Source organism: Anopheles merus, chromosome 3L (genome assembly GCF_017562075.2).
Source record: "Anopheles merus strain MAF chromosome 3L, AmerM5.1, whole genome shotgun sequence".
NCBI classification, from domain to species: domain Eukaryota; kingdom Metazoa; phylum Arthropoda; class Insecta; order Diptera; family Culicidae; genus Anopheles; species Anopheles merus.
This window is the reverse complement of record NC_054085.1, coordinates 38,015,543-38,030,295: the sequence shown is the minus strand read 5'-3', so window position 1 is coordinate 38,030,295 and position 14,753 is coordinate 38,015,543. Positions and strand designations below refer to the sequence as shown.

At 49.1% G+C, this 14,753-nt stretch overlaps 1 protein-coding gene across 2 annotated transcripts; it reads right to left on the bottom strand.

Annotated features, from left to right (window-relative positions):
• Positions 1-480: 480 nt before the first annotated feature.
• On the bottom strand, positions 481-13,855 carry LOC121599043 (spondin-1-like). 2 transcript variants are annotated; one of them, XM_041926517.1, is made up of 8 exons: positions 13,691-13,855; positions 6,911-7,246; positions 4,497-5,116; positions 3,532-4,398; positions 3,116-3,437; positions 2,220-2,384; positions 1,951-2,123; positions 481-1,857 (listed from the first exon to the last, which is right to left on the bottom strand). In XM_041926517.1, the coding sequence occupies exons 2-8, from the start codon at positions 7,131-7,133 to the stop codon at positions 1,549-1,551; spliced, it is 2,679 nt and encodes an 892-aa protein (XP_041782451.1). In that variant the 5' UTR covers positions 7,134-7,246; positions 13,691-13,855; the 3' UTR covers positions 481-1,548. The 2 variants fall into 2 exon arrangements, with proteins under 2 accessions (XP_041782451.1, XP_041782452.1); XM_041926518.1 differs by having other exon boundaries at positions 13,765-13,851.
• Positions 13,856-14,753: the final 898 nt, after the last annotated feature.

The following is a 14,753-nucleotide window of genomic DNA, read 5'->3' as shown; positions in this document are numbered from 1 at the left end:
TTTATTCTTGGAACATTGATCCGCTTTGTACGCTAAAAATTACCGAACATTCCAGTGGTCGTACGTTTCAGTGTCAATCGATATGGAAGGGACTCCTTGTGAGGTGTTTTCATAAGAAAGAGAAACAGGATAGTTTTCAATATATTTTATTAGGGAAATACTGAAAGGAAACCCTAAACCCCTAAAGTTATGCAATGTGTGTACTAAAAACACAGTTTAAAGCGTTCTTACCCCTACAGCTATGCAATCTATGAACTAAGCATGCTTGTTAACATTCTTAGAAATGTACATACTTGGCTTTTCATTAACAATAAACAGAGAGCTACTGAGGACAGTCATATGACGCTGTATTTCCCGTGATATTTTACAACAACCGTGGCAGAAAGGTTTCGCTCTTTGATACTTACTCATAAGCTACGCGTGCTTTTCCTGGAATTCTATTGAACACACAGCACATCAGTGAAAAACGGAACAATATACTAACGCTACCGCTACTGTACTCCAATTTATTTGATCGCATTATTAGAAGGATACATGATGTTTGCATTTAATTATTTGTCGTTCAGATTGTGCAACCCTCTTTCGCTCGCTTGTTTCCACTCAATCATAATATCATCAAACGTACATACAAATCGCTTTCGCACTGCGTCGCACTAACGGCGGGCACACGCTCTGAACGCGCTGTAAAATGCAAAGCTCGGTGCAATCATCGGCCCAGGATCTGCCGGTGAGCTTACCAATGTGCTCTGTCTACTGATAGTACACTGCTGATTCATCTGCGTACGTGTGTGTGTGTGTGTGTGTGTGTGTGTGTGTGTGTGTGTGTGTGTGTGTGTGAGAGTGTGAATGTGTTTGTGTTCATGTTAGTGCGTTCAGTTGTGTACTAATATTGGACCTAACTCTCTCTCTCTCCCTTTATATCTCGTTTTGCCCATCTCGTGTGTGGTTTTTGTTGTGTTTAATGTCTAGATTGTGTGTTCGTTCTGCTTTTAATCCTTCAACTCCATAAACTAATACCACTATCGTTACAAAAAAATAACCATACCAAAACACACCGTGGTTAGATTTATGTTTGGTTTCACCCGGAAGGGTTTCGAGCGCCGCTAGCTTCTGCTTTCCCGTCACGTTCCACGACGGCGCAGCTGCGCTTCATTCATCAATGTCGGATTGGGATGTCCGACAACTCGCAGGGGGTGAGGAATAATAAAACAAAACAAAAAAAACTATATAGATAAATAAAATATCGATGCAATCGATGAGATGTATCGGGAAACGGGGTGCACAAAAAACGATGCAACAGAGCGACCACATTTCTGCTTCCTGTCGCGTTGGAGTCATCACTTCCATCTTTTTTGGGTGCTTCTTCTAACACTCTCTAGCCCAACCCACGGCCGTACGATGTACACATACACACACTACACACATATATACGTAGCGCGAGTGAGCGGAAATAAATCTAACGGGCTACGACTGTCCTGCACGAGTTTTGCATCATCGTCGTCGGACGACCGCGCCACCATTGGCACCTGGGTCCAAACCGGCCCGGCTCTATTTGCCCAACAGGCAAGGCATGATATCACATTTCCGCTCCTCGAGCCGGTGCGGACAGAACCGAGCGTTCTCGGGATTGAGCACGTAGCGGGTGCGCTGCTGCACGGCATAGTCGCCGCAGGTCTTGCTGCACGGTGACCACGCCGACCAGGCCGAGTACTCGCACTCGATCGGTTCCGGCTCGTAGCGGGTGCTGGGACCCCACGAGGGATTCGTGTCGTGGCGGGACGAGTCGCAGTGCACGAAGCACCGCTCGACCTTGCGCAGCTTCCGGGGACATCGCTGGCCACCGTTCGACGGATGCACCTGTGCGTGCGTGTCAAAGAAGGAACGTACATGGAATGCAAAAGTGCGTTAAATTTCAGCATGCACCACGGTCGTGCTCGTGGCTAGTCTTACCAGAATAGTGCGACTCTTCACGCGGAAGCCCTCGCCGCAGGTCGCGTTGCACGGGCCCCGCTTCCAGTGTGACGTCTTGCAGTCCTGCTTCAGGTCCGAGCCGTAGTCGGAACCACCGCCCGCACTGTTCGTGCTGATCTGGTCCCGTATCGGAATGTTGGTAAATTTACGATCTGTCGGAACGGGAAGCGCAAAGAACAAACGAAAGAAAAACCGGTCATTTCAAGCGTATGCAGCACCGTTGGGGTTGTCATTTTGTTACACCTTACCTTTACTGCACGTATCCAAACAGTCCTCGCGGGACATAAAGTTGTTGTTGTTGCCACCGCATCCAGTGAAGAAAAGGATCGAGCAGTCGTTCTTATCGCTATCGAAGTACCAGCGTGTCTGGGAGTCGCGACAATTGCCCGGTTTCGGTTCCAGGAAACAGAGCTCTATTAGGGAGATGAAGACATCCAATATGTTTTAGGGCCAGATGTTTAATTTCAGTAAACTAGTTAATTGCGACCAATTACAATACTATGCCAATACGGAGCCAATTCTGAGATATCTCCGAGATTATTATGGATTCCGTTTAGTGCTTAAACTGATCCCAAACACATTCCGATTCAGGAACTGTTCTTTAACCAATGTCAGTGATGTCAAAATAACAGTGGTCTTACAATTTATCATAAGCTGATCTCTGGAACTGATTCAAAATCGATACCGGGCTTGAAACAGTTGAAAAACATTCCTCCCAAGAACTGATACTGATTGTATTGTTATCCTGGAACTATTTCTGGAACTTTTTCTGCTCTGGAACGTTTATCCAACACACTTCCAGACCCAGATTTATCCTTTGCTGGAACTTCAAAACTGTCCTGAGACGGATCTTGGACATTTTCCGGTTTTTGGACTGATTAGAATCTCAATCTGGTCTTGGAACTGATACATAACCCATCTCGGTTCTCGGGTTGGTTCTTATTCTGATTCTGAATTCATTTCCGTGGTGCAACAGATACATAGATTCAAAACACAGGTAGAACAGTAACTTCATTCGTAACTGGAACCTGGAACTATTCATGGGCCTCAACCGGTCATGAATCTGTTCATACTCCCATACAAACCCAAGCATTGATATCAAACCAACACCAGTTCTGGTCACTGCGCCCAAACTCACACCTACCTGGCACTCCATAGAGTCCATCGCACGGGGGCAAATCATGACCGCAAGTAACTTCCTCCACCGTCTCCACCCCGTAGCACGGATCGTTCTGGTCGGTAATGTGCAGATCGTTGTCGTCACCCATATCCTCCTCCTCGCTGTCCTCGTCCTCATCCAATGCCGTCATCCGCCGGCGCGTCATGTAGTAGTTCACGAACCGCTTGTGGTGCGTCCTCATGCTCTTGTTGATGGGCATGCGGGTACGCATTTTACGGCCCAACCCACACGTCACACTGCACGGACTCCACTCGGACCACTGCGTCATTTTGCACTTGGGATTGATCTGCAATAAACGGCACGCGAGAGAAGACGAAGAAGAAGAAGGGTTAGCATCTTACAGACCTTTCCCACCGACACGCCATCGTTTTGATAGTTACATCCGAGCTCAGGACGGGTTGCGAAATGTCACCTCCACAGTCCTCATCGCACGGCACGGTCTGCTGCAGCATTGGCGGGTTCGGTAGCCGTTCACACTTCTTCCGAGCGCCCTTCTTCTTGTACTTCCGGGAGCGTGTCTTGTTGCCCTTGCCGCACGGCGAGCTGCACTCACTCCACGGGCCCCACTCGGTCACCTCACACTCCGGGTCGCTCTGGTACGCCTCCTCAATCTCCTGACTGTTGTAGTCGCAATCGCGATCCGTACCGACGCACGGGCGCCTGTCGAACAGTTTCTTCTTGCACTCTGCCTGCTTCGCCTTCATCGGATGCTTGTAGATGCGGCGCCGCGTCTGCTTGCCCTTTCCGCAGCGCGAACTGCAATCCGTCCAATCGGACCACGATTCCGTTTCGCAGGCCTGCTTCGTTTCGTTCTCCTCCTCATTATCCGCGTCACAGTTCTTCTCGTACAGCCGCTGACGGGACAGATAGATACGGGCGAGCGGTTTCATCTCAGTCCCGGATGGATCGTAGAACGGTGAGCGCGGATCGTTCGGGTAGTTGGACTTGATGCGTCGGATCACTTCCGGTGGGTTGGTCGGCTGGTCGGGCGAGATGTACGTCGGGCCACTGTCGGTGCCGGCGTCCCACGGGTACAGGTTGAGGATTTTGTTCTCGATCCAGGAGCAGTTGGTAAGACACAGCTCGAGCCCGGACACGCCGACGATCCAGTCGGGGGACGGGTCCAGCATCGATACAATCGACACCAGATGGTGATTCGAGTCGACACGGAACACGGCAAACGTTTTCCCGGTCACGTTGGGGTAGGAGATACCGCGCGCTTTGATAATGGTGCGGATCTTATCGCTCTGGAATAGGAAAGGGAGAAACCCATCACCATGAGGACTCACTTCACACATCACCAAACTTGGAACCATCCATTTCGAATCGCTTCCCCTACACTTACCTGATTTTTAAGCTCACTCTCCAGCATCCGGGTGGAACCGTGCTCCGCCACCTGCTTCAACCCTTCGCTCGCCACCTGCCCATACTCCCAGAACCGATAGTCGACCGTGTGCGATGCGCCGATAACGTCGCTGAACCGCGTCAGCCACCCGTTCGACGGGAAGTCCTTCGGGTGCGTGTGTCTCGACCAGAGCCCCTCGAACGTCAGCTCGTACTTGGCCTCGTCGCAGGCGCAACATTCCTTCAGCACCGGCGGCTGCGTGTCGACCGAGTCGGCCTCGTCCTCGCAGAAAATCTTGCTCAGCGGCCCATCGTCCATGTACCAGACGTCCCGGTGCTCCACGACCGTCGCGCGAATCGCGATGCAACCGCTGCCGGCCGGCGGCGCCACCCAGTTCACCTGGATTTCGCTCTTCGGCAGCGAGTTCGTCTGTGTGACCGCGTTCGGGCAGCGCTCGCTGAACTTGGTCAGCGCATCGCCCGACAGCTGGAAGGTGCCAACGTTGTGCACGCCCGACGGCGCTGCGTCACCGCGCACCAGCGAAAAGTCCTTCTCGGCCGCGAGGAAGAAGCCGGAAAACTTGTGCGGTACCTGCATCGACCGGATGCCGACGAGACTTACTGCAGGGAAAGAAGGGGAGGAGAAAAACGGGCCGAAGAACAAAGCACAGGTTCAATGGATATGCAGGTGAAATTAACAATTCAATCTTCTTCCTTCGAGCTTGGGCTGCTCTTTCGATTCCCGCTGGTTCCCTATAAGAGCAATGCGAACGATGTTGTGGTTCGGTTTTGCCCGAGGAATCGGATTCTGGAAAGTCCCCAAAGGTCGTCAGTAACAGCAGCCGGTACCCAGGTCAAGCGTTTCAAGCACAAGGACAAAGTTCAATAATGCGACACAAAACACCGCCGTAAGCACCGTGCTCCCTTCCCGGAAGATATCGTGGCACAGAAACCACAAACGAGAGTGATGATACGGGACAGGGAGGACCTAAGGGAACACGCCGGACAGCTCGGGACAGAGGGTGGTATTAATTTTATGTAATGCAATTTTCGCTTTCATCCCTACGGCTCGATCCCGCATCGTTCAATAATCCTCTCAACGGTCACGCCAATCATTGACAGGACGCTGCACGGCGTGGGGAAGGTTTAATATTTTCTGCTAATTACATTATGCTTTGACATCGACGAACGAACCAACACGGGACGCGAACGGTTCGCTTCAGACTTTGGGCGAACATTGGGATTGGGAGGGCTGAATTGCTGGATAGGAAATCATTATGAATCCATGTTCCAGAGTCCCGCTGTATGGGCTTTCTTTGAAATGCGTTCCTTTTTTCGATCGATTTTTGCTCGACGATAATGCCCGATGCTACTATGTGGTACGATGTGGCCATGATTTTAAATTGTCAATTAGGTCGACACTACAATGGAGTAGAGTGAGATGTCCATTCCAGGAGCAGAAAAGAAGTGATATTAACATGAAATCGTACCATCGGACGCCTTCCAGTTATGTATGTGTGCCTGCCCACTTCCATGTTTTTTCATTCTTTCCAGGATGTTTACATAAGGTCCAGGAGTGTAAGCTCCGGGTAAAGGCTACGCTTTCCGGAGCTGAGTGAAAGCAAAAGACTCGATCCGTAAGTCCAGATAACGAGTGAAGCTTTTTCGGGATTTGCCCATTCCCCTTTCCGGGCGCACCGAAATCGAAATGTAGAACATGGGCCTTCCACTTTCTGTTTGGACCAGGCTTGCATCTTGCCTTCTCGAGCCCTCAATAGCGGATGCAGAATCCAATATTGACACTTGAACCTCCGAGGGCGTACGAGTGGTTTCTCGCTCGTTTCGCCCGGATGGCTTTTCTCTATTAATTCGGTTTGATTTTAGATTGGAAAGCGTAGGAAGCGAAAGATGGAGAAGATAAATGGAACCATCAGGCGCTGCTGGGTGCTGGCGAGGGAATTGGATTTTGTGTGAGACAGGGGTCCTTAATCCTTCCACCCCGTGCTGGACGTCCCCTGGACAGCGCGGATGGTGGATGTGGTGATAATCGAAAAGTAAACGATGTAAAAGCTTCACTTTGCCGCACTTGCCGGACAGCGAAATGGCCAGCGGGTGGGAAAATCCAGGGCCATAAAGCGGCGACCGGACCCCTTTGCTCGCGTCCCCGTAATGATGATGATTACCGAAAAACGCTTTCGGATCGATAATTGAATTTGGTGCGCGGGTGCGCCCTGGCTCGGTGGCTCCCGAAATAAGGATTTATGACATTTTGCAGCGTATAGATGGGAGTGGGAGAAAACGGCGCCCGCCAGTCCATCTGACAGTGACAGTCGGTCGGAAATGAAGCGGAAATAAGCGGAAAGGAGAGAAAAAAAGCGACAGCGAAAAACACAAAACTCTGATGACAATACTCACTGGTGTACGATTCGCCGGGCACGTACTTCTCCGGGTTGCCCGAAATGCGCAGCCGAAAGCGTCCATCGGCGGGCGATTTGTTGGCCCCGGAACCTTCGGGCGAGCGGTCGCAGCGGAGGGCCCGGGCGAGCTGGGTACCGTCGAGCAGCAGCAGTAACAGGGGCAGCAGGACGAAGGCGCTGGTTAGCAGTCGACACGGGGATCTCCTTCGTATGGAGCGCATTTTGTGTGTCTGTATTTTGTTTTTCGGTAACTTAATTGTGGGTGCACTGCCTACATTCAGGCGCAGCAAATGGTGTGCTCGGTTGACGATTAACACTGGATTAACAAAGAATCCTAAATGGGGATGGAAATATACTGGACTTCAAATATTTGATGCTTTGAAGATGTATTCAAGGTTCTTACATAGTATTATTGAAAATATATTCACAAAATTATTAAAAAGCTTATAAAATGACATTTGTCCTACGGATTGCATAGTTTAAGGCGGAGATTGGTACTGGTTTCAAGAAATACCAAAATCCTTTTGCACAAAACACCATCGAAATTCCACCATGATACAGCAAACTTTGGTGCAAATGCAACCAGAACGTGTTCTACCCGTCGCCCGTCACGTTTGCTGTAACGTCAAATCAATCTGTAATGCATTTCCACCTTTCCAGAAAGCGCTCGCGTGCTCCACGAAATTTCCAGCACACTCACGGCGCGGTTCGGAGCTTCGCAGCTGGAAATGGGAATAGATTGGCCGTAGCGCGGTCGTAGCGAAAAGTGTTGGGAACGGACCCCGGTCCCGGTCGATAGGTTATCAGCGTTGTGCGAGTCTGCGACTGACATGTATTGAACACGTACACGTACTGGCAACGGGCCAAACAACGGGGCTCGTAAACAGCCTTGAAGGCTGGTGTTGGTACTAGCGTGATGGTCAATTCGAGTAAATTCCACCACCTTGAGAGCAGTGGCATTAATCTCGACGCGTCCATGCCGTGGCATGTGTGTATTCCTACTGCAGCGAACGTTGGGAGCTCGTGTTGCTACGATTGATCGGCCCACGCCTCTGTGTTTGAGTCAACAAACAACACGTTGCAAAATAATGTGTGGCTTTATTGCTGTAAATTTCCGATTCGCATAAATCTCAACCCAATGGCTGCTACCTCACCAGAGTTGATGCTGTTGCTATGATAAACCCGTTCGATTCCGGTTCCAAATTCCTCTACCCCATCCCGGAAGCAATATCGAACCTAAGCGCACTAGTGATCAGCACTGTGGCAGCACTTTTTCACCCGTTTGAAACTATCGGGTGCATGTTCATTGGAAAGCATGCCGTTTTTTTTGCCCTCCATTGGTGGGCATCTGTTCCTGTGCCACCCGGTGGCAGTGCCTGACGCAGCATTGCACAATAAGAAAATGTTCCCGGAACGCCCCTCGGCACAGAATGTAGTCCTGTGAATGAATATTGCTTCCTGTGCCTTGGCGTGATGTCTTGCCTCACCGTTGGATGCAGCTGCTTCCCGTGGCGTTATTCAATAAATATTTCATCGACAGATTTTCACTCTCCCATCCTGCACTTTTTCCTCCTTTTTGTATGTCGACTGCGGTTGCGACTGAGTGTACGTAAACACTGCTGGAAACGCCAGCAAATAATGTGATCCCGGAACATCCAGCGCTCTCGATGGTTGTTAAAGTTATTCATAACACATAACCACAAATCGGTTGATTTCATCTTTTTCTGACACGTGTGTGCGGTGAAGGCTGATTGGAATCGCACACTTTCTTGTCGATGCAAATTGATCCTGTAATCGGAAACCATCAGAGAGAGAAGAGGGAAACTAAATTTTCAACTACCACAAACTGTTTACAAAGACATTAAGCGCAGATTAGTGGAAGCGTGGCTGCTCTGTTTTGGGGCGTCTTTTTGTTGTTTGCCACACGTTGCGGCATTTCTAGCCGCTAAGCTAATTAGATTAATGCTGCGGTGGAGCGATTATTCCTATCCTCTCCTTCGTCCAGAGTTTGCAACTCGGCTCCCCCGTTTGCAGCTAGCTTTAGTGATAATTAGATAAATTATGCGCCCGCGAATGGTTATGGGCGAGATTGCGTTGGGCGACCATCCCTCGTTGTAATGCATGATAGATGATGAGCTTGGGTGAGCCGCAGAATATCATCCTTGGAGCGCGCCCCTCGGAAAAGCCCCTTTCGAACCGCAACCCCCTTGTTCTATCACGCCAGATAGTTCCAGAAATGGCCACCTGGTGTGGAATCTTCTCCCTGGTGAGACTTTACGCCCCAAGTTCTCGTAGTAATCGTTACGCCACTAAGCAGCTTTACCGATAGGGGAGGCAGCTTACTGTGTGTGTGTGAAGTTTGCACATCTTTTTTGTATAAGCTGCAACCTCTTTTTTTGCCCTTCCAAAGTTCATCTCCGATAAGTTCCAAACATTGGAGCGAAAGATGAGAAGGAGGCAAAAGTAAAGACCGATGAATACCTTTTTTCCCCAGCAGCGAGCTGGATGGGATCGAAATTCACCAACTGGATGTGTCTGGGCTGGACTAAGTTTGATAAGAAAATACTCCCACCCGCATCGCCCAAGGACACCAAGGAGCAGCAAGGAGCATTGTCCTTGTGGAGATCCATTTGATGCGAAATATTTTATTGATGAATCGGTGTCTGACCGTCCCATACGTGGCGTCCGTTTTGATGAATGTTTTATGCTGGGGAAAAACGGTCGCAAAAGGTGTCTGTTGCTCGTGCTTTTCGCTCGTATGGTGAGTTTTGTTCGGTTTCAGAATTTCAGAACAATGCAGACCAACACGTGCATTACAATTTTGGGACGATCAGTCACCACAGCAAGATTGGGAATGTGTTGCCTTTTTGGTAGTATTTTGACATGAAGTAATGATCTTTGAAAGTAAACTGTATGTCATGAGACACGTTTCAGAGATTTACTACGGAAATTACACCTTAAAACGGCATTCTTTATGGTTTGCCTAAGACCTAACCCCATTATTCCTGTCCTGTGCTAGATTTCATTTATGGACGACAATCTGTAAAGTGCTTTTGAAGCATTTCGGGGAAAAAATCTTCTACTTTGAAACACACAAAACGAAGCTTTATTCTACTTGAACGAACAGCTCCCGACGCTAGACACGAAACAGGGCACCAAAAACCAACAATGGCTCTATTTTCTTTGTGGCGCTGCTCTTAAAAGCTATCGCAAACATTGAGTTTACAGGATGACCGTCTCGCAGCGTCCGACAAGATAGTATTTTATCATCAGAGTGCCAGCAGAAGCATCAGCAAACCAACAAAAAAAAATAACCTATCTCTGGCACCATTTCCATTACACAATCAACAATCGCCCAACGAGACGCTCTCTTTCGCTCTTCATTTGCCACACTCGCTGTTCCAAAACCTGCCGGAAATTCACCTCCTACCGGGGTGTCCTACACACCCCGGGGCATTTATCATCCCAAAGTTCGTGGTAGTGCTTGTGTCTTGGAGCACTTTTCCTCCTTCCCCCCTATACCTTGTGCTCCTTCCCTCACGCAGTGCACGTGACTGGATGGAGGCGAGGAACCTTTCATCCACTCAGGTGACAGCACACGCGCGCGTCCTCCTCTTCCCACCCAAATTGACGCGGTGTTGACGTTGCGTGTTGTTTTCTGTTTATTTACAAACAGTCACACTTTTATCCTTCCCTTCGCCATGCCGTCGTCTTCCGACCTTTCCGCCTTCGCTCCCACACCAAACGCGATTTGTTTGGACATGGTAGTGGTAGTAATGTTCGTCTCCTTGCTGTGTTTTTCCCCTCCCCCGTCCGAGCACTGTTTGCACTTTTAATTTTCCTCCTTCGATTCCGGCGACACTGTTGCGCGCCTGCGGGAAAATGGGAAGCTGTGGAAAGCGCCTTAAACTTTGCGGTGCGCGGTGTGGCGAGTGAGCAAAATAATGGCTTCCGGCTGTGAGGTCGGTGCGTTCAGTGTTGGAGTGTGTGAGCATTACAGTAAATTGTGGTTGGATTCAAGCGTCCTGGGGAAAAGCACAGACACCCCAAAACTGGCACGCAAATGAACGTAAAACACATTTCAATTCACTTTCAATTTTGCTAAAGTGTGCACCATCAACACACACACACACACACACATAGAAACACGAAATGCTCAATTAGCTTTAGTGTGTTTCGCTGTGCGGACAACTTTTATTAGTTTCTTTTTATTAGTGTGCTTGTTAGCCTTCCCTCTTACACCTACTACAAGCCCACCCTAATACCGCCGCCCCCCCCCCCCCCCCAGTACGGCTGGACAAAACAAAGACTAAACCGTTTGACCTAATGCAAAACCATTATTGTTTTTCGTTTTGCTTGCTTCTGCGCTTGAGAAAAGGGCTTTATGAAGGACAACATTGTGTGTGTGTGTTCGTCTTTTTTGTTTGTTTCCATACCTCTCCGTGCTTGTTCCGGTATAGTTTTGTTTCGGGTTGCCCCACCCGCATGGAAAATGATGCTGATAAATGGAAAAAGCTGAGGATGGGACCTACGGGCGCAGGACCGGCAGCCCGTGGCTCCTAATTTCCTCCAAATAGGGACACCTTTAGACGGTGCAGGAGGAGCAGAACGAGAGGAAAGGAAAGGGGCAAAACGGCCTGTCCTTGGTTAGACATTGTGCTGTGCTGGTGAAGCCCTTGCGATAGCAATTAAGCAAATCGCAACAAAGTGGACAATAAAACTGGCCCGGCCCGGTCTCTCTATCCGGTACAGTTGGAGCTCCGGGCCGCAGAAGAATAATGGCATCTTTCTGCTTCTTTTTTTTCGGTGTATGTGTGTGTGTGTGTGTGTGTGTGTGTGTATTGCTATGTCTCTCTGCAGAAAAGTTCCAATTTTCGAGACGCCACCATAGTGGGTGGGTATTATAGAGTATATATTTTGCTACTGAAAAAGAAGAAAAAAAAGTTCATTGCAGGCAGCCGTAAAATGCTACCGGAATCTTCTTCGGGGTAGGCATGATTGAGGCAATAGCCGTTGAATACCACTCCCCCCCCCCCCCCTACAAGGCATTTATCGTACCGGAGCGACCGGTTTGATAAATTGTTTTTAATGCTTTATGGGTGTGCACGGAACTGGAGCGCCATCGGCTGGATTAAGATTGCAATGGTGGCCCGGTTCCCACCGGAGGGGTAAACCGCAATGCGGAAAAATGACGATCAATTTTGATGAAACCTTGAGTACGGCTGACCTTGCCACAGCTGCCCTTCAAACATGTGAATTGCTTTCGATTTAATCGTGCGCGAAATATTATACCCTCCCTGCGATGGGAAGCCATTAATTGCCGCTAATTGAAGGATGTTTAAAACGCTAAACGACCGGTTAGGTGTTAACAGTTATCACCTTCCAAAAGGTCGCCGCATCAATTGCACGCAAAAGCGGGTCGATATCATGGATAGCTGTCCGTTTAAATTGACCGCTTCCTCTCGAGTAATTGATGCTTTTCGCGTTGCATATCGATATCACATTTCATTGACATCCTCGCGCGCAAGAAACAAACCGCGCGCGCGAGCTGCTACGTTTGTGCCCGCGTGCCCACGTGCGTGCGCGCGTGAAGTTATGTTGCGCATGCCGTGCTTCCCAGCCGTCAAACGGACAGCACCGGGTTCGATGCGCGCAGCAAAACAATCACAAAAAAACCGGGAGCGCTTACGCTTGTGGAAATAGAAGGGTGAAGGCGAAGATTTATTTATACATCTCTTCGCCCACCACCACCACCGTCGCCCTAAATCAAGGTCGCATACAGTGTGTGTAAGCGTGTTGCGCATCGATACGAAACGACTTTGCGTTCGATTCGGCGAGAAAAGCGCTGCGTTCAGGGATGGAGGTCACGTTCAATGGTAGTCAGTTTCAAGGCGCTAGTTGAGTTTGTTGTAACACTTTGGGAGCAAGGGGGGAGAACGCTGAGCAAATACATCGCATCGTGCTGGTTAATCCTTTGTGCGCATTTGCAGCATCCTCTACGCTCCCGAAAAATGTGTTATCACTCGCTTCACATCCCGTCTCAGTACACACTGCACTCAACACACACGATGCTTTTTTGTTGTTGTTTTTTGCGTTGCTATTTTAAGTCACCTCTCGCTCGAAATGCTTCTTATCGTACAACAATTTACAATTGCACACAAACACAGACAGACACACACACAACGTATGAATTCACTTGAACCGCCAGCGCTCCCCCCAAACACTACGCAAGGAGATTAACTTTTTTTTTCGCTTGCTGTGGTCACTTATTTTTCGCCACAGTTGATAGGAAACGGCGGCGGCCCGCTCCGTGGCAGTGATGCCAGCTGGGAGGGCATCTGATTGCCGTACCGGACACAGGCCACAGGCACACTATCAGCAGCACAGTATCGCGTATGCGATTTTGCATTTACCACACGTCACACGATGTCTAGCCGTTTTGTTTCCGTTTGTTTAAACTGACTTGCACACACACACACACATACACACACACAGAGAGAAACACGCAACCGTTGAGCATGCAAACACGGATCGCGCGGCTTTCGTCGTTCGGCTTGAGATGGTGGAGCGTGATAATCTTCAAGCACATACGCGCAATTTGCCCATTTATATGCTGCCCTGCTTTTGTTGGCTGTTGGCCTCTCTCGCACTAACTCTTTAATCAAAAGGTTGCAAACCACGCAACATAGTGTGCTAATTTATGCTCCATTTTGTACGAATCTTCTTAGGGGCACATTTCAACATCACCGTACTACGCACATCACACGCAAATACCCACCAAAACTACCACCACCACCACAGCACAATCGTTCACTGCTCCACGCACAAACGAAACAATAAATTCACGCTTACTGCGGCGGCCACGCTTTGTTGATGGTGCAAAATGTTGCTTCACTATCCGGCACGAACACGAGCGATTCCTTGCGCGTTCCGAAATAAACTGTCCTCGCCAGAGTGCTGTGCGGCCTCGCTGCTGCTACCATCACGGGATGCTGCGTGAGCGCCAATCGCTTCGGTACCGGCTCGTGCGCGCGGTTTGGCTCTCGTGAGTTCCACCCGAGCAGGGCTGAAATCGGATTTCACGCAAAATTTGCCTCACTTTCAAGCCAGCTTGAGTGTATGTTTTTTTTTTCTTTTCTACGAATTGGATGCTAGCAGGGCACTCAGCTTGGTGAGCACACGAAGAGCATGCAGCTTTATTATGATGCTATTGCCTCGCAGTTTTTTATGCACTGTGTTGTAGGGGGAGCATGGAAGATAGCATTTGAAAAAAAACCTGGTCCTAATGCTGCCTGTCATGGACGCATTTCTGGTTTCGGGGGAAAAAAGTGACACAATAAAATGTGGCAAAATTGCATTAGAAGATAAGCTACGCTACAGCTGGGCTAGCAATTGCGCTGCATTCGAGCGGGATAATATTTGCTTTCGCTGTTTGTGTGCAGTGTAAATAAAAACGGTAAGTAATGCGCTCACAACACTAACGTTTTCATACACAAAGTAATGTAGATTGCATACACTGCAGGCGCAACAGTGGGCGCTATGCTATGCAGATTGCACACTTTGTTACTTTGCAATACGGACTTTGCCGTAAAGTATGCAATCTAAATGCTTAACAAGAATGAAGTGAAATTATTCCACCCAGTAAATGTTAATAATCGTTTGGAAATTATATTCAGCAGCAATAAATTACACGTGTGCTCACCGTCTCACTGGCTTGCCCTCACTCATCGATTCTCACTGCCAGCTTCTCACAATAACACACAACTTCTCACCGCAAACCCCTGTATGATGTTTCCCGCGTATGCGTTCACTGTTCGCGATCTGCACATTCGGGACGTTTG